General features: G+C 51.2%; 13 protein-coding genes across 13 annotated transcripts; 6 read left to right on the forward strand and 7 right to left on the reverse strand.

The window, feature by feature from the left end:
* Positions 1–1,218: 1,218 nt before the first annotated feature.
* Positions 1,219–1,863, reverse strand: EDD37DRAFT_603545 (uncharacterized protein; the record flags this gene model as incomplete). The annotated part of the gene is made up of 3 exons (XM_062814661.1): positions 1,219–1,377; positions 1,456–1,572; positions 1,606–1,863. 3 exons carry the CDS (start codon positions 1,861–1,863, stop codon positions 1,219–1,221), a joined length of 534 nt encoding a protein of 177 aa, XP_062674510.1.
* Positions 1,864–2,348: 485 nt separating this feature from the next.
* On the reverse strand, positions 2,349–4,263 carry EDD37DRAFT_614857 (fungal-specific transcription factor domain-containing protein). Its single transcript, XM_062815560.1, has 4 exons — positions 3,705–4,263; positions 3,372–3,658; positions 3,183–3,316; positions 2,349–3,135 (listed from the first exon to the last, which is right to left on the reverse strand). Exons 1-4 carry the CDS (start codon positions 4,222–4,224, stop codon positions 2,403–2,405), a joined length of 1,674 nt encoding a protein of 557 aa, XP_062674511.1. The 5' UTR covers positions 4,225–4,263; the 3' UTR covers positions 2,349–2,402.
* A 47-nt stretch (positions 4,264–4,310) lies between these two features.
* Positions 4,311–6,277, forward strand: EDD37DRAFT_14857 (fungal-specific transcription factor domain-containing protein). Its single transcript, XM_062809647.1, has 2 exons — positions 4,311–5,224; positions 5,272–6,277. The coding sequence occupies exons 1-2, from the start codon at positions 4,574–4,576 to the stop codon at positions 6,103–6,105; spliced, it is 1,485 nt and encodes a 494-aa protein (XP_062674512.1). The 5' UTR covers positions 4,311–4,573; the 3' UTR covers positions 6,106–6,277.
* A 288-nt stretch (positions 6,278–6,565) lies between these two features.
* EDD37DRAFT_644416 (uncharacterized protein) lies at positions 6,566–8,477 on the forward strand (the record flags this gene model as incomplete). The annotated part of the gene is made up of 3 exons (XM_062817512.1): positions 6,566–6,624; positions 6,678–7,571; positions 7,634–8,477. The coding sequence occupies 3 exons, from the start codon at positions 6,566–6,568 to the stop codon at positions 8,475–8,477; spliced, it is 1,797 nt and encodes a 598-aa protein (XP_062674513.1).
* A 121-nt stretch (positions 8,478–8,598) lies between these two features.
* EDD37DRAFT_670524 (copper amine oxidase) lies at positions 8,599–10,874 on the reverse strand (the record flags this gene model as incomplete). The annotated part of the gene is made up of 3 exons (XM_062819367.1): positions 10,274–10,874; positions 8,789–10,212; positions 8,599–8,747 (listed from the first exon to the last, which is right to left on the reverse strand). Exons 1-3 carry the CDS (start codon positions 10,663–10,665, stop codon positions 8,599–8,601), a joined length of 1,965 nt encoding a protein of 654 aa, XP_062674514.1. The 5' UTR covers positions 10,666–10,874.
* A 410-nt stretch (positions 10,875–11,284) lies between these two features.
* Positions 11,285–12,962, forward strand: EDD37DRAFT_14888 (phytanoyl-dioxygenase family protein). The gene is made up of 4 exons (XM_062809650.1): positions 11,285–11,980; positions 12,067–12,379; positions 12,442–12,516; positions 12,577–12,962. The coding sequence occupies exons 1-4, from the start codon at positions 11,508–11,510 to the stop codon at positions 12,679–12,681; spliced, it is 966 nt and encodes a 321-aa protein (XP_062674515.1). The 5' UTR covers positions 11,285–11,507; the 3' UTR covers positions 12,682–12,962.
* A 609-nt stretch (positions 12,963–13,571) lies between these two features.
* Positions 13,572–15,599, forward strand: EDD37DRAFT_14895 (putative amino acid permease). Its single transcript, XM_062809651.1, has 5 exons — positions 13,572–14,007; positions 14,061–14,228; positions 14,286–14,635; positions 14,692–15,414; positions 15,485–15,599. Exons 1-5 carry the CDS (start codon positions 13,755–13,757, stop codon positions 15,542–15,544), a joined length of 1,554 nt encoding a protein of 517 aa, XP_062674516.1. The 5' UTR covers positions 13,572–13,754; the 3' UTR covers positions 15,545–15,599.
* Positions 15,600–15,838: 239 nt separating this feature from the next.
* Positions 15,839–16,929, reverse strand: EDD37DRAFT_684367 (putative short-chain dehydrogenase; the record flags this gene model as incomplete). The annotated part of the gene is made up of 5 exons (XM_062819869.1): positions 15,839–15,994; positions 16,048–16,378; positions 16,449–16,452; positions 16,496–16,820; positions 16,880–16,929. 5 exons carry the CDS (start codon positions 16,927–16,929, stop codon positions 15,919–15,921), a joined length of 786 nt encoding a protein of 261 aa, XP_062674517.1. The 3' UTR covers positions 15,839–15,918.
* A 228-nt stretch (positions 16,930–17,157) lies between these two features.
* On the forward strand, positions 17,158–18,167 carry EDD37DRAFT_614869 (uncharacterized protein). Its single transcript, XM_062815561.1, has one exon. It carries the CDS (start codon positions 17,436–17,438, stop codon positions 18,054–18,056), a length of 621 nt encoding a protein of 206 aa, XP_062674518.1. The 5' UTR covers positions 17,158–17,435; the 3' UTR covers positions 18,057–18,167.
* A 102-nt stretch (positions 18,168–18,269) lies between these two features.
* Positions 18,270–20,601, reverse strand: EDD37DRAFT_684368 (uncharacterized protein; the record flags this gene model as incomplete). Its single annotated transcript, XM_062819870.1, has 10 exons — positions 18,270–18,557; positions 18,613–18,833; positions 18,889–18,998; positions 19,053–19,195; positions 19,239–19,337; positions 19,393–19,529; positions 19,580–19,833; positions 19,897–20,141; positions 20,189–20,231; positions 20,300–20,601. The coding sequence occupies 10 exons, from the start codon at positions 20,599–20,601 to the stop codon at positions 18,300–18,302; spliced, it is 1,812 nt and encodes a 603-aa protein (XP_062674519.1). The 3' UTR covers positions 18,270–18,299.
* A 507-nt stretch (positions 20,602–21,108) lies between these two features.
* Positions 21,109–22,383, forward strand: EDD37DRAFT_14925 (uncharacterized protein). Its single transcript, XM_062809653.1, has 5 exons — positions 21,109–21,270; positions 21,318–21,728; positions 21,773–21,854; positions 21,908–22,019; positions 22,067–22,383. The coding sequence occupies exons 1-5, from the start codon at positions 21,263–21,265 to the stop codon at positions 22,255–22,257; spliced, it is 804 nt and encodes a 267-aa protein (XP_062674520.1). The 5' UTR covers positions 21,109–21,262; the 3' UTR covers positions 22,258–22,383.
* Positions 22,202–23,620, reverse strand: EDD37DRAFT_14908 (uncharacterized protein). The gene has a single exon (XM_062809652.1). It carries the CDS (start codon positions 23,439–23,441, stop codon positions 22,509–22,511), a length of 933 nt encoding a protein of 310 aa, XP_062674521.1. The 5' UTR covers positions 23,442–23,620; the 3' UTR covers positions 22,202–22,508.
* A 1,574-nt stretch (positions 23,621–25,194) lies between these two features.
* EDD37DRAFT_644425 (uncharacterized protein) lies at positions 25,195–26,377 on the reverse strand (the record flags this gene model as incomplete). The annotated part of the gene is made up of 2 exons (XM_062817513.1): positions 25,195–25,903; positions 26,238–26,377. The coding sequence occupies 2 exons, from the start codon at positions 26,375–26,377 to the stop codon at positions 25,195–25,197; spliced, it is 849 nt and encodes a 282-aa protein (XP_062674522.1).
* Positions 26,378–26,714: the final 337 nt, after the last annotated feature.

Genomic DNA, 26,714 nt, shown 5'->3' on the forward strand with positions numbered 1-26,714 from the left:
CAGCAGCGTCCGAAATGTCAATTCACGACAGTTGACCACCGTGGGCATCGTCTTTGCTGAGGCTTTAGGTTTCTTTACTGTGGGTGAAATGCTTGGAAGACTCAAGGTTGTCGAATACCACGGCGAACCACATCACGAGCATTAGAAGAGATAGGGAAGAGCAGGCCTTGTAATCTTAGGAGTTGATCGTATGAGAAAAGCAAGGGCAATACATATCTACAGACCATCAAAGTTTCGCTTTGCTCCAAGGCAGCTCGCATGTTAGAGCAGGTCCTCGACAATACTGGTCCAGCGCAAAGCCGATATCGAGTCGCTGGCAATGCGAGAGACATTACTCCTGTTTTGCCGGACAAACATGCTTATGGTGAGGGTGCAGTTTTACATTGTGGTCCATCTCTGGCTGCGGGTTTATGCTATGTCGGGTACCCAAGCCTCTTCACGGATATTCGAAGTAGAATTGAATCAGGCTTTTCAGGAAAACCAACCAAGTTAATGTTTCGCTATCGTCGCTTCCACACCCTACGCAATTCGCTGGTCCTCAAACTCTGGCCTCTTGACTGTGATTCAGAGAAAACGATATGCCCATTGAGATGGGGAATTTGATTGCATGTCGTTTATCACGAATCAACCTCACATGGGTACGTGCCACTCACCCAGTATGGCGTATCTTGCCAGAACCATGTTATCGGCACCCTCAGCTGAAGACAAAAGGTTATTATGGTCCAGACTGGCCGGGAGAAGGCGCCTTGCTCGTATCGTTATCATCCAGTGCATCGTTTCGGTCTGTATCGCTTCTCACCTCGTATCGCCTCAACTCAAACCAGTCTCAAGCAGGGTCAAAAGTCCTAGGAGAGTCGAGAGTAGAACTCGGATAGGACAACTGTGGTCTAACCCGACGCTTTCCTTCTTCCACCTGTTCCATCAATAATGACTCCGGCTTTCCATCACCTCATCGGAGGATGTCGAAGGAGAGTGCAACTCCGGATTCTTGCCGTCTAGCGCTTGCAAGTGAATAGCAAGGGTTAGAGGACAGGCCAATGGAGCGCCATCTTGGTTCGTGAAACCCAACCTTGAATCGTCAGCCTTTCCTTTACACCTTGTCTCCCTCAGTTTCGTCATTCTCATCGACAACGGTCATCAAGCATTTATTATGGGTTCCAGACCGTACGGGAGTCGTTTCCAATCACTTCATCATGACAAGAATAATGCCAGGTAGCCTCACTTCTTCTCCGCCGGCTTGTTGACCCAATTGCTAAGGAATCCGCCAATGCCGCCGGGCGACTTCATATCTTCCCAACCCTGTCGGCGTTGTTCATAGCTTTCCGAGCCACGCGCGCCCATGAGGCCGCTGAAGACGCCCTGGCTCGATACGGAGGACTATATGGAAGAGGGTTTCATCAGTATATATTAGTTACTTTTGTTTAAAGTGTTTAAGGAGTGATCATGCATGCTTACCCGTCTTCTTCCCGCGATAGCAGCGGCAATGCCTCCTCCTCCTCCTGATGAAGCGGGCGGCGACCCTGAGGTGCGGACAGGAGTGGCGGCGGCATCGGTTGTTTTATCGCCCGACGACTATGAGCCACGTCGGACAGCGGGTTGATGCACTTCTTTTCCGGCGGGGAACATGAAGCGTCGGTCTCCTTCCCAGGGTGGGTGGACGATGCCACCCGTGGTGGTCGCTGGGGGTTCCTCTGCGATCGGTGTCGGGGCCGGCGGTGGTGGAGCGGTGTTTAAGGTCGTTGGCGAGAGAGTCGTATCCGTGTCGGAGCCTTTGCTGCCTGAGTACCGACGGCTGCCTTGGTGGACTTCGCGGCCGGCGGGGAACATGAAGCGGCGGTCTTGCCAGGATGATGGTGAGGACATGATGAGATGACTTGGGTTGCCCTTGTGGAGGTGACTTATCTGGGGTAACGTTGGGAGGGCACGGTAGGACTAGATCGCGGCAGAGGGTCAGGGTATTTGGGAGGGCTCAATGGTAGTAGCAATGACCTGGGTCGGTGGTGATGGTGGTGGCGGTGGTGAGCTGAATGAGTTGAGGTCAAGCGGATTTAGCGCAGGGATGGAACAGGACAGGACGATAATGTACTGTGTATCTCGTGGGTGTAAGGAGGGAAGGAGGAGGAGGGACTGTTACAGTACCAGACTGCTGCAGTATTGGGCGATGGTCACAGTAATATCTTCCCCACCAGGTCACTGACGACTTGCAAGACCTGTTGCCCCTCCTCCCAGATTTCTGGGGTAAAAGTATGCCCACCAAGCCCACCACACCCCCAAGACTACGACCTTAACTAAATTAGTCAAGTCAGCACCGCCTAGGCATGACGTGATGCTGAAGGCAACCATACAGGAGCAAAAGCACCACACACTACTCACTACTCAGTGACTGAGTCTTTGTGCAGCATTCAAAATGTGATATACAATTGTTCGTCTAGAGTGCTCAAGTGCTGCCCATCAGAAGACCGACATGGTCCAGGATTCCCTGATGTCTGCCACTGGAAAGTACTTGAGAGTGACCCGCCGGCATCCCTTCTTACGTGAAGATCTTGAGCGACGCTTTTCCAGAGTAAGTGGTCGCTGCATCCTGTCTGCTGGGCGATTTCCTGGATGGACAGCTCAATGTAGTGCTGCTGGTGTGGGATGGTGGTGTAGAAGCCCGCAATACATAACGGTATCAGCACCTTTTTGTGAGAACTCGAATTCTCGGGAATCCTCGCTGCGGTGTCGAGTATCGTGGAAATGGACACCATGATTTCCTCCGCCACGTCGATATTCTCATCAACAACGACACCTTCGAGGCCATGACGAGGTAGCATTCCTAAGATAAGCAGCAGGCAAGCATGTTGGAAAGACTTTTCCAAAGCTGTCTTCGGCCCTGAGGTAAAACCGTCTAGGACATCCCAGGTCTTGAGAACATGTCTACGCTCCATGAGAGCTTCATGGAGCATTCCTCTGGAGATCTCGCCGCGGGAGTACCTTGACTTGTCCCACAGAGTGTCTATAATCCATGAAAAGATCATCTTGGGGCAGCCCGTGAGCTCGTCAATGTTTTGGTTGTCTAAAGATATCACTTTGGTGCAGGGGTCGCGGGTAACGGTCGTTTTCGGTAAGGCGAAAATCAAGCTCAACGTCCGGATCCTAGAACATGTGAACAAGACATCGTTCGAGCATATGATATGGCATACCATGTATGAGCGGCGACGAGGAAAGCCTCGCATGGATCTAGAAGACTCGCCTTGGCCGCCAGCTTTTCGCATACCGCGCTGGTTTGGGAAAGGTAGGCCCTTGTTTCTGCAGCTGCGACGCCGGTGCCGTACATCTGCATATCCATTGGATTAGGCTTGCCCTGGTTGACTCAGCAGAGAAACACTCACATCGTCGAGAGCTAGGTGCAACGTCACGACCAGGATAGTCTTGTCATCAGGCGAAGTGCTTTGGAGTGACCTCGAAAGCGCTTCACCCATGTCGGCAAGACCCTGGTTGTGTGCCACATCGGTGCTTATACCGTGCGTGGTACATTTCAGCTCATGATGTGCAGACAACAACAATATCGACTGCAACACTGCCGCATTTTGATAGGCAAGGGGAAGAATGTGCTCTCGGAATGGATTGAGAGTCCGATCGTTTACAATGACGACCGCATCACAGACGATCTCGTCGTCTACAGGAGGTCAATATAGCCCTTGCATGCGTGTGGCATCTCTCACAGTAGGAAAGAAGCCTTTGCGATTGTGGTAAAGCCAGTACCTCGTCCTTTGGCGCAATGAAGGCTGGCAAGTTGCTGGTTTTGGGAAGATTCGGCCTCTCATCTCGCGGACTTTCAGTCGGTTCCCAATCGGTGGCTTCCGATGCCTGACGAGCACTATGCCTGTCGTCATCTGAGGTGCTCCTGCAGGGGGCTCCTTCCCCGCGAGATGAAGAGTTAGGCAAGCTCTCCGAGGGCGGCAGGATTGTTGCTGTTGCTGTCGCTGCACGACCTGCAAGAACTTCTTGTGGCGTCTTGCGGGTAATGGCGTTTTCCAGGCGAAACCTATACTTTGGAGGGTAACCCTCGCAACGGAGGCCTCGTGCCGTGCAGTTGCGACACTCAGGGCGGGCTCGGTCGCATTTCTTCGATCGCTTACGACATCCGAAGCAGGCAGGTCCCCGCGTTGAGGTTTGGAGTTCTTCAATATTACCAGGTTGGTCAACGGTTGGCATTATTACATGGTTGGAATGAGAAGTCATAAAGGGCGAATTGCCCTCCGATCTTACAGACCTTGTGCCTGTGAAAGGACTTATTAATCTTTATCACAAAATGGGGCTGGGCTGGGCACCGGCCAGGCACTTTACTTCGTCGGCCATTGGCGCTGGCGAGCCACTAATACGAGGGATGTGCTTATCTTTACCCCGCAACAAGGGCGATACCAGGGCTGGGCTGAAAGATAGCAGCTACAGTATCTGGCAGTTCCGTCCCTGGCAGCGTGTTGACGTCTCATCTCTGCCGGGGTAAGGGCCATCTTGCCCAGAGAGACACTCATTCTTCTACACATACATTGTGCGAAGCTGGGAAAGTGCATGCGCCGCTCGTCTCTCAATGATCGCTTCCAAGATCCGCAGGACCAAGACAGGCTGTCTGACCTGCAGGCGGCGCAGGAAAAAGTGCGATGAAAGGAAGACGACTTGTCTTGCATGCCAGAGGAACAGTTTGGCCTGCACCTGGTCATCCGAGCGGCATATGTCTACACCTGACGCCTCTGGGGGATTTCCAGAGGGAGATCAAGTCAGCCGACAAACTGAACCTGAGCCGGAGTCTAGCATGCCTTGCCCGTCGCCATTCACCATCTCCCTCCCACTGTCTTGCAACATTCAGATTCACAAAGACACTGTGCAACTTCAAATTCCCAATTTTGGCGGAATCTTGACCGAACCTCTGTCGAGAACATTACTGCAACACTACATCCACGAAACAGCCCAGTGCTTGACGACGAGGAGAGATCCTATCAATCCTTTTGTTACCGAGATCCTACCCATCGCCCAGGATAATCGAGGCTTGATGCATGCCGTTCTCGCGTTCAGTGGGCAGCATTTGGTGATCCGAACCAACAAGCAAATGAGCCCTGTCATCTGGACACACTATTCCACAGCGATCTCGGAAATTCGATCGGGGGTTGAGAGATACATCCAAGGAGATCGATCCGGGGTCACAGCCTTACTAGCGACAACGTTGATGCTGTGCTTGACAGAGGTGGGTGCCTGCCACCGTGTTCTACTTTCCGCTGACTTGACTCAAAGAACACGAATCCCAATGAAAATCATATGGCGCAACACCTCGCAGGTGCCAGGTTACTGCTCAATGAACTCCTCAGCCTACCCTCGAGCAGAGCAGACTCAGATACCGTCGGGTTTCTGGCAGAACTTTATCTCTACACCGCATCAGCCTACAGAATATCTTCGAATCCAACCTGGGTGGATTTGCTGAACGACGAAGACTCGAAACTATATACGACCAACGTGCTCGCTCATCGCCGTGCTGGATTCCTCCTTGGTAGCCATCAGGATCTCTTTCCGTTGATCCATTCCGTGGCGTCGCTTGCTTCCGAACGAGAACTGGATCAAAAAGCGCTGGGGACATGCTCGCCGCAGTGTCTGTCCCGGTTCCACTCTCTGCGGCAATGTATCCTCAAATGGAGCGTACCCGCCGGCGTCACCAACGAGCAAGACGTACTGTGTGGTGAGTTATATCGACAGGCGTTGCTGGTGCATCTGGAAACCGCATTTCGAAGGCATGACCACGTCTTATACCGAAGACTCCACCTGAGGCCATTCGTTCATAGATGCATCGACGCTGCCATGCAAGCCCTTAGACTCTTGCCAGCTGACGGTCCAATTGCCACCATCACGGTTTGGCCACTTGTCATACTAGGGATCAGTGCCCGAGACACCCAACACCAAGAAGCCATTCAACGTCACCTGGAGGCGTTGTTTGAAAGGATCAAGATGACCAGCGTTGCTTCCAGCTTGAGCCTGATCAAAAACATCTGGGAATCTACGAGCGAGGCGTATGTGGACGCATGGGATCTCGAGCAGATTATGAGTGAAAAAGGTCGAGTCTTTCCACTTACTTGAACGCTACGCCGAGTGGTCCACTTACGGTCTCCTCATACAACTTTGAGAACAACGCGCGGGCGCGGTCAAGCGACATATGGACGCCCTTTGTGCGGTTAGGCGCGCTCACTCGACGAGCTTTGGACCGGGATTTCGGTCGGCGTGTTCACAAGAGGGCAGAACACTCCGTGCCACAGTCAGTGGGCGAGCGCCACCGCCAGCTTCTGACAAAGTTAGGGGTCCGAAAGGCCAAGAGCAGCTAAAGCGCGCACCGAAACCGAGAACTGGCTAACCCAGAAAGGTACCAGAAGGCGCCAAAGACTTCCCCGCAAAAGACGGCCCCTGTGTTGGTCCCTTTGAGTCGATGACAACCCTACATCAACGTGGTTGGCTCTTTTCGCTCCTCATACTCGTGCGTTTGATAGTCACTGGTCCTGCGATCCTATCCTGGTCTCCGCGTAAGGTAAGGGCAGAGAAGTCAATGGCGATGTTCATGCTGCAAGGCGGCGAAGACCAAACGCAATCGGCCATCGCAAAGAGGTACGTCTGTTCAATAGCCAGGTGCCAAATGCGAATATTGACGTTTGTTATAGGAGGGCTCGTAATCGCATATCTCAAAAATCGTTCCGGGACCGTCAAGCACGCTACCTAAAAGATCTGGAGAGGAAGGTAGCGGAGTCCTGGCAGGACGAAAGTGCTCGACTCAAACCTTCTCACGATGAATGTCAACGACTACGCGAACAGGTAACCGCTGCGCAGAGGCGTATCGACAGACTCGTTTCATGCTTGTCTGGCCTTGCCACTGACATTGCTCAAACGATTGGAACAACGGTAGAGAATCACACTGATCCGAGACCCGAAGCCTCAGCGACCATGGAAGACCGTGCATCCGAGACGGTATCGTCAAGTCTCAACTCGGAATCGTTGGCTAATCTGCCAACTTCCACCTCCCAGTCCAGTCACTATGGGACTGATCCATCTCCTCAAACAGCTGGGTCTGACGCTGGAGGACTGCGGGATTCAATGGCGACAATGGAGGATGTGCTGGTTGCCGAGGATTTTGCCCTTGATCTAGGTCATCAGCCGCAAGATGACTGGACTCAATTCGAGCAAGACACTAGTCATGCCCTCGACATTCAGTCCTTGTTCACCAGTGTCGGAACATGCCCACCAGCCATGGATACCACCAACCTCTTTCAGACTTCCGACTTGCCTCACCCAGTCCACGAGAACCAAGTTTCATTGCAATGGCTCGGGCCCAACGATTCTGCAGACGTCCTCTGCGCACCCACGTCTGGACCGTGGCCTCCCAGGATTCTTCCGCGGTCCGACGAGGGAAATCATGACCAATATCGGATGAAGCAGATCTATCCACCAGGAACTCCATCCTTTCCATCGACCTTCTCGGCACATTTGGCCGTTTGCGAATTCTTTGCAAAGCATAATCAAGCCTATAAAGACCGACGACAATCTGGTGGGAAGGAAGCGTAAGCCTTGTCCCAGCATGGGTGGTTTGTTGTGAGGTCTTGGCTGATCTTCGTGGTGCTAGATTTGCCAAACTTGTCACCACAATGGTGCATAGTTTTGTCGACACTTGTTGGCCCGAGAACCGCACATGGTGGACGTACTTTCAATCGTCGAGAGTGGTGGAAAAGCTCTTGTGCTGGAAACTCGATCAGTGTCTGGAGACGTACCAGGCCATACCGAGCACTCATCGGCCCACCGCGTTGCAGATGTGTACAGCACATCCCGCGGTTATCGACTGGGTATTTTTCCCATCCGTCCGCGACAAGCTGATCGAGCTATACTCACAGAGCTGGCAGTTGGATGATCTGTTACGTGAGCTTGTCAAAGCTTACGTCGTTGAAACCGACTTGGACAACATCATTACAGACATTGAACACTTCCCAAGTCGGCGAGGTTATTTTCATGTCTGGGACATTGTGCAAACGATTTCGCGTCGAGACCACCTGGTCTCTGGCTCGGCAACCGGCCCAAGTACTACAACGGCCTGGTTCGGCCACGAGACCTGCGACGATTCAGACGTATTTGAAGGGGACGCCAACCCCTTTGGAACGGAAACGCCAAGTCAGGACGAACAGTGCACGAGAATGTCGCTCGAGGACATCTTCCACAATCCTCAGACCGCGTTGAGGTTGTTCAGACTACTTCGCATGGACGATCGCAGAGCCATGAAACTGGATCCGCTTTTCGCAACAGCTCATCCCGAGTTGTGCGATGACCCGAGTATCATTGCGCGAGGGATTGATTGTACGTTGCGGGGCTACGCGGGCGAAGTCCCGGGCCCGAAAGCGCTGAGTCGTAAGGCCATTCTGAACTACAAAATGATACTCGGCAAGACTGATATGGGAGCAAATGGAGGAGCTGAATAAGTGGTACAGGATGAGACTTCATCTGCTCATCTAGTGGAACGCTGCCCAGTTATTATGGACAATGACAAATTTGGCCACCCACGTCGGCGTGCGTTAGTGTAAGCGCCATCCTTGCACAACATCAAAGACGGGCCGAGTGGTGGACAGCCTGGCTGGATCTGGGAACATCGTTGCTGGGATTCGACTCGAAGAAGTTGCTTGGTTTCAACATGATTGACATGCCTTCGTGGGGCATCACGGGGAAATCTGCGTAGAAGGGGTGCATGTTAGCTGAAAAAGTGCCTTTCTCAACATTACTGTGGGCTGCGTACCTTCAGGCCTGGTAACATGGGTGATGGCGAATGTGTGCCAAAGTACCACGTCTTCGTCGCTGACCAGGTCTGGCCTCTTCGTCCAGACCGCAAGACCCGTGTCTTCGCGGCTCTGGTTCGTGAATTCGCCGGCCGCGTACAACTCGTCGTCACCGTATTTGGTGACCCATATGGGCTTAGTAGCAAAAAGAGCTCGTTTACGGTTGAAACCCTTTTCGCCCATCATCATCATCTGTGAAGGCAAAGCATGAAGCTTATAAGAGACCGGTTTCTTGGAGATGGGATTATGGTAGGCTGAATTCACAATCTTGTAGGTTCTCGCCTTGGTGAGATCGAGCTCGTAGCCTCCTGGCTTCGTGATGGTATTGCTCTGGACTTTGAAAGCGCATCCAAATGGATCAGATTCGGGATCCGCAAGCGGCACACAATCCTCGTAAAGGATAGAATTCGCCTGTCCGTCAAGAGCAGGGTCAATGCGGACACTGAAGATGTGTTGATGGTGGACGGCAAGGACGCCTGGAGCCACGACGGTGCCCCAGTCTGAGTGAATGCCGGAGCGGATTGGCATTGTAGAGACGATGCCTGTCGCTCTGACCTCGACACGGAGATTGGCAGCCTGGTCGAACACGAAGGCCAGTATGTATTCGTAGTTGGCCAGCGTCGCGGTGCATTGAATCACTAGTTGTCGGTCACGGACGACCGAGGTCTCTCCGTTGCGATAGTTGGTGTGTTTCCAGCCGATGCCGTTGTCCACCTCATGCATACAGACGACATTCTTCATCAATACGGGCTCTCCTTTGCTCGTACATCTCCAGCCGTCGAAATACTTGATCAGGCCGAGGCAGTCACAGCCCAGACGTAGACTATTGGACATAATGCCGAAACCGGAATCTCCGAGGTCAAAGGCCTGTTTTCGGTGGTATGGAGTTCGTGGGTCACCGTATGGTACGGTCATCTCGCTCATGGACACTCGATAGAAGAGGGAGCGGCCGTCGTAGGTAACGTTCTGAATAACAGGCCCTTCACGCAGTGTCCAACCTAGATGAAATCGCCACTTTTGCCAGGAAATGATGTTTTTCTCGACAGAGAATGACGGTCCCTCTGGTTGAACGATCTGGAGTGGTTTTAGATCTCGTCTAAAGTAAGCGTCGCCCAGAATTGAAGCACTGTATTCGATAGGCTTGGTTGGGAGCCATGGTTGAGTTTCTTGGTCTGCCTCGGAACCAGAGCCCAGAGGAAGCCTATCGATCCAGAGAAGCTCGAGCGTATTTGCGTCGAAAACAGGCGATATCGGTGCAGGTATCGAGTAGTGGTTGCTTTCTGGGTCATCGCTGAGCACAATGTACATGTAGCATTGAAATAGACGTCTTCGTTCCTCGACATTGTCGGTTCCAAATGCCCATGGGTCATTGATGACCTTGGCTCTGCGAATTCATGAGACTTCACTTGGACATTCACGGACAGGAAAAAAGCGTGTGTACTTACCCCGGTGGTAACCTCAATTTCGCAATCTCCTCTTGGACCTTTGGGTGGCTGTTGCAAGCATCATGCACAGCTTCCCATTCTTCCAGATCTACTGGACCTTGCACGTCTGGTAGATCTTCGACCTTTTCCACAGTGGCCTGTGAAACGTTCACGATCGCTTTTGACATCACAGAGGATTTGTCGCGGTGGAAATATATTTGAGCTCGACGATCAGACGAGCCACTGGGCTTCTTTCCCATCTGGATGTGAGCGAAGACCTCATTTTTGGGTGGTTCAAACATATCGATGACTTTGAAGCGAATCGTGGCCTGTGGGAACCTTTTCTGCAACAGTAATGCAGCATTTCGTATCTCTTGCGGCTGTATAGGATCGAGAGGATGTATGGCTGCCATGATGGACCTGGAATGCCAATTATCGACCTGAAGAATACCCAAAAGTGTGATCAAAGAAATGAGATCCAACCCTTGGATGCAAACCACTATCTTTAATGTGTAGAGAGCTGCATTTCTACAAGATAGTCCCCAGATCAGAGCGACCAAGCACGTCCACCCATATCCACAGCTTCTGTCATATCAATGGATCTCCGTTTATGGACAGTATGGCAAGCTCACGTCCGCGAACACGTCCCCAAATGTCCCACATGCCCCCGTAAGCATGCATTACACGACTTCGAAGATACCTTAGTTCCGAAATATTGTCGCCTGGACCGCGGTACACGTATCTTACCAAATCTTGCTAATCCAAGCTTCAAGCGGAGAATACTCTCGAAACTAGACTTTTGCGCTTGATGCGGTACAAAATGCTCTGGTAAATCCGTGTTTATGAATTGTACTTGCGTCCAACATCCCAAAAGGGCAGGCAAGCCCGCCGAGGTTTGTGGCTGCTCGTCTTCTTTCCCAAATGCGACTAGTCAAGGGCTTTTGACAGTCTGAGCGAAGCGTGTTTCATCAAACCATCCTGCATACAGTAGATTTTCGTTGGCCTGCCTTATCTATCACACAAGCAGCGCGCCACTGTCTGAGGTCGCCCCGGGTCGGGAAGCTCGCACCGCGCAGAAGTAACACTCGAAACACCTACAGTCTTGTGAAGTTCGGCTATAAAAGTCTACAGATCGCTCTGCTCCCTCAGCCTGCACCAACTTAAGTCTCTAACACAGCTTATTCCTCGACTCTAGATTAAGTTGGCCAGTATCATCCCGACACTTGATCATTCCTATCAGACTCATATCACTATAATGGGCTCGATAGGAGTGGAAGATCCAACCTACCCACCGGTTAGCGGGAAAAGAACCGCTCCTGAGGTACCCGCATTTCACAATGACAGTGTGAAACTTGAAGAGGTTATCGATGCCCTTCGAGTTGCTGGGGGATGTGTTATTCGTGGAGCCGTCCCAGTCAAGGACGTCAACCAGATTGAGAAAGACGTGCGTCCCTGGCTCGACGCCGACGTGCCATGGGAAGAGGGAGGATTCTTCCCTAGGGAAACTCGTCGCGCACATGGACTCGCACAGAAGTCGCCGACCTACATGAAGTCCTTCGTCATGCATCCTATCTACCAGCAGGCTTGCGACAGGATCCTTAGCAGGACCAGCTATCCATGGGTGGGCCAAAAGAGAGAAGAGACGGTTTCCAAGCCGCAGCTCAACACCACGGTCATCTTCTCAATTGGACCCGGGGCAAAGCCTCAAGATCTGCATCGAGATGATATGTATGTCGACTCGGGTCTTGCAACGGCCCTTTCACCCTCACCCCTGTAAGCCCACATATGGACTCAATGCTAATCAAGCTTACCAGGATTCACCATAACTATGTTTCCGAGGACATCACTCCCGACCAATGGACGTTTTCCCGTGAAGCGGGAATTGGCTGGTTCGTGGCTGGTAAGAAGACGACCAGAGCCAATGGTGCCACCAGATACATTCCAGGATCTCACCTCTGGGATTCTGAGATACCGCCAGACGAGTCCCTTGCCTTCTATGCGGAGCTTGAGCCAGGCGATTGCTTCATGATGTTATCTTCGTGTTATCACGCGGGTTCCGCCAACACAACAAAGGATGAAGAACGTCTCGTATACTGTTCTTTCATGACTCGTGGTTATCTACGCCAGGTAAGTAAACTCCGTCCAGTCATTGTGGGATTGAGATTGATGATACTTCTTCTGATGAACAGGAAGAAAATCAATACCTCGCCAATGACGGGAAGGTGCTCAAAGAGTTGTATAACAACGACATGGAAATCTTGAAAGTATGATGACCATCTCTTCCTCGCCGATTGGAGTTGTATGTGCTGACACAAGCTTTGCAGCTCATCGGATGGAATCTCAGCTCTCCATTCCTTGGTTGGGTTGACCAGCATCACCCATTGAAGTTGCTCTACCCAGATCTTCCCAGCAACACAGATTTGTTCTAGTTGTTGTCCAGAGAACTTCTGTTAAGCATGAGCTTGTCTCGCTTGTTCACTCACTTGTTTCAACCTTCATTGGAAGTACACTAGCAACATTCTGAAAGGGAGACGGCGGTATTGAATGACATATTGGAATTGGAACTAATCTCGAGCTTCTTACTGTTGCTGAATCTACTGCTACTACAGCCGCCACTGCCCTCAATCAATAGTCTGTTACTGTAGGCAATAAGATGAGGATCGTTGATGCTTACTTTCGTACTGTTACACCCGTCTCGAGTCGACTGAGCCGAGCAGACCCATCTGACGTGCCATTACTGGAGAAGGCTCCCGCTCCTCCTGATCTCTCCTCGTGATGGCGCGGTCTTGCCCAGACGCAGTGGTCTTCATGTCCGGGCTGAAAGCCAGTCGCCACCGCGTGGTCCTCGCCCGTCCTTTCCCGGATCTGACGACGTTGCTCGTGCACTATCCGGAATGAGCAATCTAGGTAGTCGAGCACTTGCAGCATGATTAAAAAAGATTGACGCTACGCCACTTTGTCAGAGATCTTGATGGTGTGCCCCGAAAACACAATGCGCAAGTCATGTGGCAAGTCATGCGGCAAGGACCTTTCTGGCTCCCCCCTCTATTTACGTGTGCTGCATTGCATCTACGGACAGCCACGTAAAGGGTACTACAGAGTCCGGCAGGCGTTATCTCGAGAGAATGGGGCGTGATGGAATCAAATTAAGTCGGGTCAGCGATTAGCCCCGCAGAGGCCTATCTCAGGTGCGGAGCGCGATGAAGCTATCCCAATGCAGAAAAGTCAACCGCTGCCCACAACCGTGCAGAAACGTAGTTTTGCTTTATCACCGAACAACCAAGATAGCGAGATAAGAACAAGCTCACTACGTTCATTCTCCAGCAATTTGATATCGAAGGGGGTCGAGCCAGGAGCCTTGATCAGGCCTTGACTTTCTCACCTCCGGGATAGATAAGTGTCGCCTTCCGCCCCCGACCCTTTCCCAAGAACAACATATCACGATCAGGTCTAGCCAGAGCTGAGAATCCAGTCACAATCCGCACTGTGCTATTCTCCGACAATGACAGACAACGACACCATCGAAGTTGCGGCTGTGCCAGCACTAACCGACGATGACTTGGTTCTGAGAGCGCAGGGCCATGAGCCCGAGCTGCCACGGCGTTTCTCAAGGCTGTCGGTGCTATCACTCGCATTTGTTATCACCAACTCCTGGGTAGGCTTCGCTGCAACTTTTGGAACAGCGTTGCTGGCTGGTGGCGGTCCGGGAGTCTTTTGGGGCAGCATTATTGCTTTCGTGGTTTGCTCCATCATCAGTGAGGTTATCACAACCCAAGCGTCCTTATGCTGCTGACCCAATGCTGCTTAGCTATCGGACTTGCTGAACTAGCATCTGCTTACCCCTCGGCCGGTGGACAGTATCATTTCACTTTCATGGTATCGTCACCCAAATACCGAGCTGCCAGCGCATTCGTGATGGGCTGGCTTAGCTCCCTTGCGTGGGGACTGGTCACAGTGTCTGCAGGAGTCTACGTCGGTAGGTCGAGGACATGAACGGAAGTCATACATCGGACTTTGCTAACTGCATTGGCAGCCCAGCTCATCGCAGGCATTGCCACGTTTTTCGACGAGACTCTCGTGTTCGAACGTTGGCAGATTTATCTGCTATTCGTTGCGATCAATACCCTCGCCACTTTGATTGTCTGCGTGGCGCCCCAGCTTCTTCCTAAGATCGAAGTGATCTCGTTATGGAGCAGCCTTCTAGCCTGTCTGATCAGTACCATCGTCATTGGTGCCCTTAGTGGCCCCAAACAACCGGCTAGGGTAATCTTTGTCGAAGATCAGAATGTTACGGGCTGGAGCAACGGATTCGCTTTCATCATTGGCATCGGAACTAGCATGTACACTTTTGTTTCCACAGATTCAGCCACTCATCTGGCAGAGGTACAGTCCACGCTTTTCCCAAATGCGCTTCGAATCAACATTGACAAGATCTCCAGGAAGTTCCGAATCCAGGTTTTAACATCCCCAGAATAATGTGGCTCACTCCAGTGATCGGCGTCATATCCACGATACCCTATCTGCTGGTCATCATGTTCTCAGCGACCGATCTGGAAGCTGTTGCCAACTCATCCTTACCGATCCTTACGTTATATCAACAGGCTACAGGCAACCAAGCTGCAACGGCGGCTCTAACGATCTGGATCATGCTGAATTACTTCGGTGCTACCATCGGTTGCGTGGCGACCGTCGGCCGGTTGGTCTGGGCTTTCGCTCGCGACAATGGGATTCCTTTCTCCCCATTCTTTGCAAAAGTCAGTCCAACCAAAAAGACCCCGATCAGGGCAACAATTGCTTGTCTGGTGTTCCAAGTTCTCTATGGATTGATATACATCGGCTCCACAACTGCCTTCAACAGCATCATTTCGTTGTCCATCCTAGCCCTCAACGTCACCTATGTTATCCCACAGGGCATAGTGCTGCTCCGAGGACGTTCAAAGGTTCTCCCGGCTCGGTCTTTCAGACTTGGACACCGGATTGGAAACTTTGTGAATGGGTTTTCGTTCTTATGGGTTGCTTTCTACAGTGTAATTTTCTGTTTTCCTATCTTCATCCCTCCCACCACCGGCGACATGAACTATCTCAGTCCGGTTGCGGTTGGCATCATTCTACTCATCCTGATCGCCTGGTACGGCGGCAAAAGGAAGACTTTCACAGGCCCGGTAAGTAACTTGATCATCGGAATATTCCAACGTGAAGGAAAGGCCACTGCTGATGTATCTTTTATGCTAGCACATTCAGGGTATCGAGCCAGCCGAGACTCAAATTACCACAACGACAAAGGAGAAATAGTTGTCGAGGTCAATGCAGCTGTACCACTGACCTTATTCTCTGGATGAAGTGTTATTTAGTGATCGGAAGTTGGACCTACTTGGGGGCGACAAAGGAACATCCTTAGGCTTTCACCGAGTAAATTGTGTATCATCACTTGATCTTTGATTTTTTCTGGGTAATCTTTCTGTAGTAGCAAAGAGAGAATGGACGTGAGTCCCTTCAATTGGCAGGCATATGCCAAGCGTCTCCCTCATCATGCAACGGTGGTTATGACCCTTCAATAGGGCATTCGTTCTAGTCATCTGCTTGGTTGTTTACTACATAGATGATAATATGACTCTATTCATGGGCATTGATTGCTTTGGTAGCCACCTGAGAACAGAACTGCCTTCTCAGTGGAACAACATTCCGCCGTTGGCACAGATAACATTTCCAGTGACCCATCTACTTTCTTCTGAGCAAAGGAATCTGCCCACCACGAGTTAGCACATGGCATCAAGATGGCCAATTATGAAACTTACCCGACAATGGGAGCAATATCCTCCACTTCGCCGACTCGTGGTGCAGCTGGAGTGGCCTCAATCGTCGGCTGCATAGCATCAAGGAGCTCTTTGTCGGTCGAGAACCACATATCCGTGGCGACTGGGCCAGGGTTGACACAATTGACGGTGACTCCGTACTTTTGACCGAGCTCTGTGGCCCAGACTCGTGCGAACGCCTCAAGCGAGGCCTTGGATGCCGAGTAGAGACATGTCAAAGGATTGCCCTGTCTCGCAAATATTGAGGACATTAAGACAATCCTGCCGTTTCTGGCGATATGCGGTAAGACTGCTTTCGTGAGGAAGGCAACGCCTGGAAGAGATAGTGGTGTCAGCAATTATCATCCCTCCTCAGCATTTCGTCGACATATAGTTAGGCCCACTAAACTCTCGTCGATATACCAATAACAAGTTCTAATCAGGGGGTTACCTTGCCTTTAATATTGGTGTCGTTAATTCGATCATAAAGTTCGTCCGAAAGGTCTGCCAGACCACAATCATCGCCTACAGCAGCATTATGGACAAGGATGTCTATTTTCCTCTCGGACCCAGAAAGCTCCAGGGCTCTCTGCACCATGGCTTCTCTACCCTCTGATTTCGATACATCGGCCTGAATCACAGCAGCTCTGGCACCGGAGTTGCTGACTTTGCTGCCGACCTGATCGGCGGCTTCTTTGCTTCGATCACTGGTGTAGTTCACCAGTACGTTGGCACCTCTTTGGCCAAGATGGATAGCAATGGCGGCTCCAATACCTCTTTTTTCGGCCACGGTCAGTGTCGACGACGTACACAGTGTCAAAAGGAATCATCTTACCTTGCAGAGCCTGTAACTATGGCCGTCTTGCCTGCGAAATCCCGAGTCATTTTGTTGTCTCTTGCGGTGGTGTTCTGTAACACAATCCTGAATATTCCAAGCCTTGTACGATTGAATGCCTTGACCTTGGTTGTAGTAGACCAACAACCGGCACATGTCGAGTATCATCACGCTAGCTGGAGTGACTTGCCGCGGTGCCTATCTTAGTGGCCCACTCTTGGTCCCGAGAGCGCGCTTCGCCGCTGCTGGCATTTCCCGAATAGGGTTGGATCGTTGTACTCCTTTCCTCGTGAAGCAAATTGCACTATTGCCATTGATAGTACGTTATCGTTCCTCAATTCTTCTCATTAGGAGGCGTTACGCAAACATCGGAGGTGGATTACTCGATCGGTCTGCCTTAGTTCCTCGTGGGGGACCTTCAAACACGTCAGCGTCCCCGCCATTATGTACAGGAAGAGATCTCGAATCACGTAAGTTGGAGCACCAGTGGACGGGGAGTAGTTGTCTATCCGTCTCTCCTCATTCCTCCTCGGACGCTTCCTCGTCGCAAAGCTCAATGGACAAAGGCCTCGGTGGCAGCAAGATGATGGCCACAGACGACCCCGTCAGCACACACACCTCGTCCGCAAGCACGCCGCTCCGAGACACCAAAACATATGTGACTGGCCACAATGCCGAGAACGGCACCGCCGTATATCAATCGATCAAGCCAGCCGAATGGCACTTTGTGCGAAACACAAACTTCTACACGGTCAGCTTCACCACCTCCGAGTTCCTCGTCGACATGCATAACAATGCCGATATTCGCGAACACGATAGGGTCATGGCGGGTGGAAATCTTGGATTGGTCAGACCCAACGGGACGGTCTGCAGGACGGTTGACTTCAAGCCCCTTGGCCCAAGTCTCATGCACCGAACGCAATCTCTCGACTACGGTATCGTCATCGAAGGCGAGATCGAACTGCACCTCGATTCGGGTGAGGTGCAAACTTTGAAGCGAGGCGATATCGCGGTCCAGCGCGGGACGATGCACGCTTGGAAAAACGCCAGTTCGTCCGAATGGGCGAGGATGGTCTTCGTCTTGCAAGCCAGCAAGCCAATCAAGCTTAGCAATCAGGTTCTCGGAGAGGACCTCGGTCACGCAAAGAACCTCATTCCCGATAGTGGCAACAGTTGATGACTTTAAGGGGTTCGGACTTCTCTTGTGAACATCATCATTGGGATAGATGGCAGAGTATGAACATCTTTCGTCCAGGGTAGGCTCCTATAGCTCGCAATGAGAAACTTGTTCGGAACACACAATTTTCCAGTCCTAGGGCGAAATTAAATCCAAACTACTTCATCGCAAAAACCACATTGGACCACATCATGTGGCTGACCGAGTAGAGCATCGTCTTCTTGTGTTCTGGATTTCAAGTAGCTAATTGCATTTCTCTCCGCCATCTGCCGCTCTTGGTAGAAGGCCAACTGGATCCTCAATCGAGCCGAGATAGTATGCCAAATCACTACCATCAAACTCCCGGGTGCTGAATCCGTTGCCGAGAAACGAGAATGGATTGTCCTGATCATATACAATGGAGTAGTCCTCGTAACGCGGTGACCTGAGCAATTCGAAGTAGGTCAGCCGCGAGCCAGGCCATATCGTCAACTTGCCATCCCTGGTACCTTGTTTGAACCACTGTGACATATGTTAGCAACCCTAAAGGACACGATCATAGTAACGATAAACCTACGCTGGGGCAATCCCCAGACCATGCTGTTCTTTGAAGGAACAAGTCCGCATGCTCGGCGAAGGCCTCGCAAACCTCCCGGCGTGGAGCAAGTGACCGTATATTTTCTTGTTGCATCTTCTTGATCACCTGCAGGATGTTCGACAGGGAATGCTCGACGATGGGAATGAATGAGCCATGGCCAAGAGGCCCGTACGGCCCGTTTCCCATCCAGTAGTTAGGTACTGAGCTGTATTTAAGCGGGACGTCCTTGAATTCAAAGACCAGAGAAAAACTTACTTCCAGGTATACCAATGGAGAGATACGAAAGTGTCTCCTGCTTCATCATGTCTTGGACATTCCTGCCATTCGCGACAATCGGAAAACGAGGCACCCAGTTGGTGTTGAACCTCCGCTTTGGATTAGCGCAATGGTAGATGGAGGCTAGTAGCAGAGATACCTACCCAGTGGCGCAGATGATCACATCCACTTCATACTCTTGGCCGTCCGTATTCATGAATCCGCGTGGAGTGACTTTCTGGATGCCAGTCGTGGTGAACGTGTGCACGTTGTCCCGTGTCAGAGCCTCCAGGAAGCCATTGCCGGGCTGAAGAGGGTTAGTGGATTCGCCTTAAGAAGTATAAACATACCGTTGGTCGTCGGCAGCCGACGTTGAAGCCAGTGGGTATTAGTTGGTCGATGAGATCTTGCTTGTGACCCAGCTTCTGCTTCATCTGGTTGGTGGCGAACTGCGACCCGTGTCAATAGCATGGTCTGGGCCAGTTCTGGTCCTGGACGACATACCGATTTGGCTTCGATGGCTTCCTGAGTTCCGTTCAAAATGAACTTGAACCGTCGGTTCAGCTCACTTTCGATTTCTTTACAATATTGCAGATATGACGCTGGGTCACTGGCAAATTTGGCCTTTTGCTCCGTAGAGTCTGAATGGAATCAGCCAGCGTCCACCGTGACCACGATAAAGACCTCTAACATTCAAAGTTGGCGCCATTTGGGCCTGCATAGTTCTGAGCGAAGCCAGCAGTGACCCATGTTGGTGATCTGACCCAGGTATAGAGCTGGCCGACCTGTGCAGCAATCTCGGCCGTAACTTGTATGCCGCTGCTCCCAACCCCTATCACTGCGACTCGCTTGCCCTTTAGGTCGAGGGAAGTGTCATAGCGGGCTGTATGATTCAGTGATCCTTGAAATGAATGTAGGCCTTCGATCTCAGGCCACTTCCAGTCACTTTTCCCGTAGTTAGTTACAGTATCCAAGGTTTTCCTTGCATGTCGATCTCATAGAACCTACTTGAGAATTCCTGTGCCATTGATCAGGACTTCTGCCGTATCGATGATAATTTCTCCTGTCGAAAGGTCCTCGACCCTCACCGTCCATGTTGCAGACTCGTCATCCCAGTCCGCAGACTTGACTTCGTGATTCAATTTCATATATTTCAAGAGATCGAACCGCTCGCAAACATCTCGAAGGTACTGCCAGATTTCGGGGGCGTAGGAGTAAAATCTCGACCAATCTGGATTTCTCGCCCAGGTGTACTGGTGTTGTCTAGTCATATACTGTGGAAAGAGAGCAAGTCACCCACCTGATAGTTCACAGAAGGGATATCACACGCGCATCCTGGATATCTGTCATGTCCAGGTCAGCCATCTTGTTACGACGCTCAGTCTCTGTCGCAAAGAGGAAAGCCACATGCCTGTTTTCTAGCCATGTTCCTCCAATATCGGGATTCCTGTCGTAGCAGGTGAGAGTGGCGTTGATGAGGCGCTCAGGCAAGAACTTGGCCAGACAAATCCCCGAGATGCCAGCTCCAACATGGATCACCCTGATAGGCTTCGACGAACCGACGAGCTGTTCTTGTATTCTGTAACCTTGCGCGTTCTGACGTGGCCACCCATATAGATCAGGGCTCTTCTCGAAATCTGGCAATTGGCCAACCAATGTTGGAACGGCATGTGCCGGCCGGTGCTGCCCTTCGTGAGTAGTTGCTACGGGCATGGTTGTGATAATGGAGATAGAGGGGATGGCAACGTCGTGGAGGAGCAAAAAAGAAATTCCAGTCTTCAGAAAGCTGATGCGAACAAACACCCACCTCCTCCACTGTCTGATGTGTTTGGCAGTATTGATCCAACCTCACTCTCTCCTGGTCACTGTTTGCTACGTAGCCTCTCTCGGTCTGGCGAAGTGTGGGTCACTGTCTGGCCCCAGTTTACTTACGTGTGTACAACCAGGGGGCTTTTATGAAATCGGGCCCGCCTCCGTTACGTGAGCCGCATGACGGCTGCACCGATGCTGTGTCCCGCATGTCGAAAGATTATGTACATGTAGAAAACTAGTGGCACGCTGATCGGACTAGTACTCTTCAGTCAATCTGGGAGGACAATGAGAAGCGGAATGTTTTCGGAGTTGTGGCACTCGACAAGAAAGACAATTTCTCATCGGAAGTGCCCAGTCCATTACGTGGTGACCCCATAGTAAGAAGCGCGCTGGATTGATCCCCATCTTCACGTTTTGAAAGGTCGGTGTCCGTACTAGGCCGTTTTGGTAGACGTACCGCGGCGTGTTGTTTGACCTCAGAGATGTGATCAATTCTTGATTTAGGTCAGCACCTCCAGTGTCGATAACTAAGAAACTACGCAAAGGCAGCAGGCTTCGCAGGATGAAAGGGTAAGACTTCTACGAGGAGGATTTGCAAATTGTGACTGATTCGCTAGTGTTGCATTGGTAACGGGAGCTGCGTCTGGGATTGGCCGAGCAGTGGCGCATGTGTTTGTGCTTGAAGGATGTACGCGACTCGTTCTCTCTGATTTGAATGGCGATGGCTTAAACACGGTGGCGGAGGAGTTGAAGGGACTCGACTCAGCTGTACAGACTTGCCTCGTCACTTGCGATGTTTCGAACGAACTTGATGTCGAAAGGATGGTAGCTGAAGGGGTCAAAGCATTTGGCGCAATACACTATTGTGTGAACAATGCCGGCATTCCAAGCAGCCCGAAACTCAGAACCCATGAGCTTGAGGTCGAATCCTTTGACCGCGTGCAGGCCATAAACCTGCGAGGAGTATGGATTTGCCAGCGAGCAGAGCTCAGACAGATGTTGAAACAGGGTCTCGATTTGCAGCCACGGTCCGTCACTACACTGCTTACAAAGATCATGCTGACCTGGTCAGGTCTCGCACGCCTCCCCAGAGAGGAGCCATCGTCAACATGTCGTCAATATTCGCGCAGGCTGCTCATCCGCGCTGTGTGGCAGTATGTGCTTCCCTTCGGTGACTTTGTGCGTGGATATTAACCAACGTCAACAGTATGTGGCCACGAAGGCAGGAGTCGTGGGCCTTTCCCGCTGTGATGCGATAGCATACGGAAGAGACGGTATTCGTGTCAATTCTGTTTTGCCAGGAGCTGTCAAGACGCCTCGTATGTCCTGGTACTCATTCCTCTGATTCAGTGGCTGATCTCGGAAGTTATCGAAGAACAGCTCAAGCTAGGCACATACAGCGAAGAAGGACCTAGCAACGCCGTTCCCATAGGCCGCTGGGCTGACCCGGCCGAAATTGCCGAGGTTGTCGTGTTTCTCTGCAGTGAGAAAGCAAGCTATGTCAACGGCGTGGATGTCCTGATAGACGGGGGCGCCGTGCATAAAAGTCAGTGGTAGTCTGTCACGCAATTTAAGTGAGTGGTAGACAACATGTGAACAAGTTCGCACACTGGTAAGACTTTCTGGCAATTTGATAGTGTGCATGTCCACAACCAATCCCATCCCGTTCGACAGTTCGAAGCTTTCCATGCGATGACCAACGCGTGCTTACATCTCGCCGAAAATTCACGTTCAGCAAGTGATGCCCGAATCAATGGGCCAGTAAATGGTTTCTTGTCTCTCAATTTCCATTGTGACGTGTGTATCGTCTACAACAGGGGGAGGATCCCACCAATTTCTTCGTCACCGTGGCCATTAGTGACTGCTTTTGCAAAGAGATCCCTCATTGGTGTAAGCAGAGCCACTGATATGTTCTTATCCTCATATGCCTTGATGAGGCTTTCGATAGCATGCAGGTGCAGATTGATCAAGGCTCCATCGCCTCGTGAAACATAATCTTCCTCATCAATTTGCCTCGCAACATCCTCAAATTGCATGAAAAGTGCATCGTAAAAAGGTCTCACAAAATCGGCCCAAAATCTTTGCATCGACTTCGAATGGGGCTTGAACTGCTTGGTCTTTTTGAGCAGCGCAGCAGTCTGGAGAAAGCCTGACGCAAACGTGTACCAATGCGTCAAGACCATCACGTCCTGCAAAGCCGAAGACGCCGGGTCATCGTCTATCCAGATAGCCTTTCCTATCAACTTCACCGCGGACGCCATTCCTGCTGCGCCATCCGTCTGATCCTCCTCGGTATAGGCCTTGTTGTCGCCACTGTAAAAGATCATGGCCGTGGGATCCTCCACAAAAGGGGGCATGGTCATGATGGCGCCGTGCACGTAGGCGTCGAAGCCAAGGATTTCCCTGGCTGTACGCTGAGTCTCTGAGACCTGCGATGCCGTCGCTGTCATGTAGTCGAGTAGAACCCGACCCCTGCACGAACTGGGCTCTAGGCCTTTGGCGACATGCTGGAAGGCCTCGGTGTCGGTTAGGAGCAAAATGATCAACTTGCTCGCTGCTATGCATTCTGCCGCGGACGATGCGGCGCTCGCACCAAGCTCGACGAGGGGTACAGTTTTGGAGGTGGTTCGGTTCCAAATTGTAGTCCGCCAGCCATGCTTGAGGAAAACTCGGGCAATTGCTGATCCCATGGACCCCATGCCTAGCACGGAAACCGAGAACTGTTCGTGGTAGGTGGCCATGACGCCGGTCTCTGTGCGTGCTTGAAAGTCTTTGATGAGACCTTTTTGTCATAACCAGAAGTACTTTTTGTACGCTATGGTGTAGGCCATTGCAATTGGTGGAAGGCCACCAGCTTCGACCAGATCAAATGTGGTGGTTTGCAGCTTATGTGTGGTCGAGTTGGATTTCTGGGTACGAGTACTCGTAATGGCACCCAGAGCGAACCGTAGGCAAGGCAGGTTCCCAATCAGGTATGTTGCGGCGCTGCGATAAGGAGCGCGCACCGCGCCACCGCGTACCTGTCGCTCTTGGTGCTGTATCGCGCTTATCTTGCATTTCCCCGATCATGCCCGCCATTCACAGTCCAAGGACTCGGTTCATCGTCGTCCCGCAAAACCATTGCCGCCAAACAGAGCAATGCTAGACCCAAAGATAGCGGAACGAGCAACCCAGCACGAGTTTGGGAAAGGCATGTCAAGGCCGAATACAGTAGGAGGACGGGGTGTCAATTGGTGAGTAAGACGGGGTAGAAGTGTTTCACGAAGCAAGACGTCATTAAGTTCACCTGGTGGTTCGACCTTGGTCTTTAGGTACTGTAATCCCAACCTCCAAATCCTCATCCGAAGATTTTGTGACACGCATGATTGCACAGACGGGATTGATTTCTGCCTGGATAAATACTGTAGTACCGCCTAGGCATGACGTGAGTGGCGGTCACTTCAATACATTGATGAAGGACCGTCAATATATGTCGAATCAATGTACCCTATCTTGCTTTTACGAACGGAGCAGGGTGTCAGGCTTGCATCTGTTGATGAATGGCTACTTTGGAGAGATCGATGTCTTCAGTCTCCAGTCTGATCGAAGTACCGTAGGTACAGTATATTCTGCAGAGACCAGAGAAGCCTCATGAGACCCAGAAATCCTGCATCGGCGGCCTGTTGTACAGCGGTAGCCATACGGTAGTGAGTCGACGACATGTTCAATCATGGCGTCCCGGCGTCTGAGACCTTTCGCTTCCATAGCACGTTCAATCGTCACTGGATTCATGTTCCACAATCAACCTCGTCAATGGCGATCTACTATTCTTAAATAGTCTTCCAAAAGCCCATATTGGTACGTATACCTTAAGTTCATTATATTCTACCTCTACCGGCGTGAGTTCGAACCAGTTGAACCATATATCCTCGGCAGGTTAGGACCAGGAAGGGGACCAGCTCCAGCCATGTTATGTATATGAGTAATTACTGGGTCAATGCTGGATCAACGAAACTTGCACACTTGGACGCAAACAAAGGTTGAGGAGGGTGCTCCTTGCCGCAACGAGAGAGCGCTTATTATGTTCTCAAGTCGTAGGCTGTGGTGGGCGAGATCTTTACGAGACGACTGCTTATCCACGAAGGTACGATCGAAGATTTCGTATTGGAAACCGTATAGGAGGTTCAGCTGGACGTCGAATTCTCGTATCGCTCGTATCCTCATCCTTGGTAATCATTGAAGAAGCCAGTGAACCGAGCAAGGGAGGTATCATGTGTTGATAAGCCAGAGACACATTTCCGGAACGCGAAAAGATTTGAAAATGATGTATGGTATCCCTGTGTGCTATGATCTGCAAACATCCCCCCTGTTCCGTGATACTCGAACAAACTTTTGGTATACACGTCGTGGTGCATCAACCCAACCATCACATACCCAACGCCTTTGCCTTGGTGCTCTGAGTCATATCTGTTCCAACGACCAATGTTGACAACGTCATATTCCGCTGTTGTCCAATTATATGTCCATATTCGATGTTCCTTCAATGCTACCGTTCGAGCCATTCTGCAGTTCGTCCGCCTTTCTCTTCTGGCCCCTTCCAAGGTTGGCGTCAACAGCAACGTGATATCTCTGTGTCGACGACTCTGCTGGATTCGGTCCTAACTTCTTGGTTCTCGCCGCATTGCGCAATAGTTTCGTCGATAGTGCGGGATGAGCGAGAACTCGTTCAAGTGCCTCGAGCCAACCTGGCATGGTGTCTCCATCGTCCAAGTCACTTAGACCGTCTGAACTTTCTGACTCTTCCAAGTCAGAGTGTCTCACTTCTTCACCACCATCATCCGGGCGGGGGTAATATGTCGACGGATAATTGACCAGGTCATACGCCAATTTAGCGAGCATGAGATCACAAAGGGGGCCAGTCTCAACCCCAAGCTTTGCCAGCAATGTGATATTGTCAGGGTTGAAATACGTCCAGGCAAAGTGATCAGCAAGCTCATCGGTTAATGCGTTCTGCAATGCTGGCATGCAGTATTTGTCGGCCAGAACATAGGCAATGATTCCTGAATGGAGCTCTCGTTTGTCTCCTGCTGGGATACTTCGGACTTTCTCGTTGTAGATCCAGTCGGCAACATAGTCAAAGCCACGACACTGGTCTTCTGGCAAAACAATTTCCTGGTTCTGCTGCTCGCGCATCCCAGATGTGAGGCACCCAGCGAAGAAAGGACTCTTCAACAGTAAGCTTCGGTGGGTGCAATGTATAGATCTTGCGCTTGCTGCCAACGATCACGGTGACAACGGGATCTGCTGTGAAGCTGCACAAAACACTAGTCTGCGAGCCTGTTTCCAGAAAAATTGGCACCCCCTCTGACGGGGAGACATCAACGACATGAGTCCATGGCCCAGCAAGTTCGTGACAGCGCGTACCTTGACTCCAAGCCTGGTAGGATCATATGGTAGAACTGACGACCTTCCCGCTGTCAAGAGCTGAAGCTATATCGTTGTGTGCCAAGGACTCCGCCATAACAAGAAGGAATGGTCTCTACTCAAACCTGACGTACCTTCGTGGCTCATCATCGCTCTCGGAGCCTGAAACTTCTTCTTGCAGGTCGGTCTGTCTTTCCGCGGATCCACTTGTGCCTGGGGAAGAGAAGAGGTCTGTGTCGGGTTGTGGGTTGAAATCTTGTTGGATCACGGCCATCGTAATCTGCAGCAGGACGGTAGCGGACGTCGTAGCTCGGGGGTAAACAGAAGGTCTTTCAAAACACTTGTTAATCAATGGCGGATTGCAATCGAGAAATCGAAATGGTTTCTGCTTGTGATCCTGCATGCTGTCTGAGAATAGATATGTGATGGTATGTAGAGTGAATATCATTTCGGTCACACCACACTGCCTCACAGACATTGAAACCTATAAACACTTCACCAGGAGGTGTACACAACAATAATGGAAGAAGAGAGGCAGTGAAACAACTGCCTCGACCTATGTATGTATAACAGAACTTGCTGAAGAGTGAATGCATGCGTGATCCTCAAAA

Source organism: Exophiala viscosa, assembly GCF_022695815.1.
Source record: "Exophiala viscosa unplaced genomic scaffold EDD37scaffold_1, whole genome shotgun sequence".
Taxonomy (NCBI): domain Eukaryota; kingdom Fungi; phylum Ascomycota; class Eurotiomycetes; order Chaetothyriales; family Herpotrichiellaceae; genus Exophiala; species Exophiala viscosa.

Bases quoted from the DNA above. Each gene is read 5' to 3' on its own strand.
- EDD37DRAFT_614857 (XM_062815560.1), bottom strand. From the start codon at position 4,224: ATGACTTCTCATTCCAACCATGTAATAATGCCAACCGTTGACCAACCT. The intron at 3,317-3,371 runs GTGAGTGTTTCT...ATGGATATGCAG, and splicing joins TGCACCTAGCTCTCGACGAT to ATGTACGGCACCGGCGTCGC. The intron at 3,136-3,182 runs GTATGCCATATC...CACATGTTCTAG, and splicing joins CTCGTCGCCGCTCATACATG to GATCCGGACGTTGAGCTTGA.
- EDD37DRAFT_14857 (XM_062809647.1), top strand. From the start codon at position 4,574: ATGATCGCTTCCAAGATCCGCAGGACCAAGACAGGCTGTCTGACCTGC. The intron at 5,225-5,271 runs GTGGGTGCCTGC...CTTGACTCAAAG, and splicing joins TGATGCTGTGCTTGACAGAG to AACACGAATCCCAATGAAAA.
- EDD37DRAFT_14888 (XM_062809650.1), top strand. From the start codon at position 11,508: ATGGGCTCGATAGGAGTGGAAGATCCAACCTACCCACCGGTTAGCGGG. The intron at 12,380-12,441 runs GTAAGTAAACTC...TCTGATGAACAG, and splicing joins CTCGTGGTTATCTACGCCAG to GAAGAAAATCAATACCTCGC. The intron at 12,517-12,576 runs GTATGATGACCA...CAAGCTTTGCAG, and splicing joins ACGACATGGAAATCTTGAAA to CTCATCGGATGGAATCTCAG.
- EDD37DRAFT_14895 (XM_062809651.1), top strand. From the start codon at position 13,755: ATGACAGACAACGACACCATCGAAGTTGCGGCTGTGCCAGCACTAACC. The intron at 14,008-14,060 runs GTGAGGTTATCA...AATGCTGCTTAG, and splicing joins CGTGGTTTGCTCCATCATCA to CTATCGGACTTGCTGAACTA. The intron at 15,415-15,484 runs GTAAGTAACTTG...CTTTTATGCTAG, and splicing joins GGAAGACTTTCACAGGCCCG to CACATTCAGGGTATCGAGCC.
- EDD37DRAFT_614869 (XM_062815561.1), top strand. From the start codon at position 17,436: ATGGACAAAGGCCTCGGTGGCAGCAAGATGATGGCCACAGACGACCCC.
- EDD37DRAFT_14925 (XM_062809653.1), top strand. The intron at 21,729-21,772 runs GTCCGTCACTAC...TGACCTGGTCAG, and splicing joins GGTCTCGATTTGCAGCCACG to GTCTCGCACGCCTCCCCAGA. The intron at 22,020-22,066 runs GTATGTCCTGGT...TGATCTCGGAAG, and splicing joins AGGAGCTGTCAAGACGCCTC to TTATCGAAGAACAGCTCAAG.
- EDD37DRAFT_14908 (XM_062809652.1), bottom strand. From the start codon at position 23,441: ATGGCCACCTACCACGAACAGTTCTCGGTTTCCGTGCTAGGCATGGGG.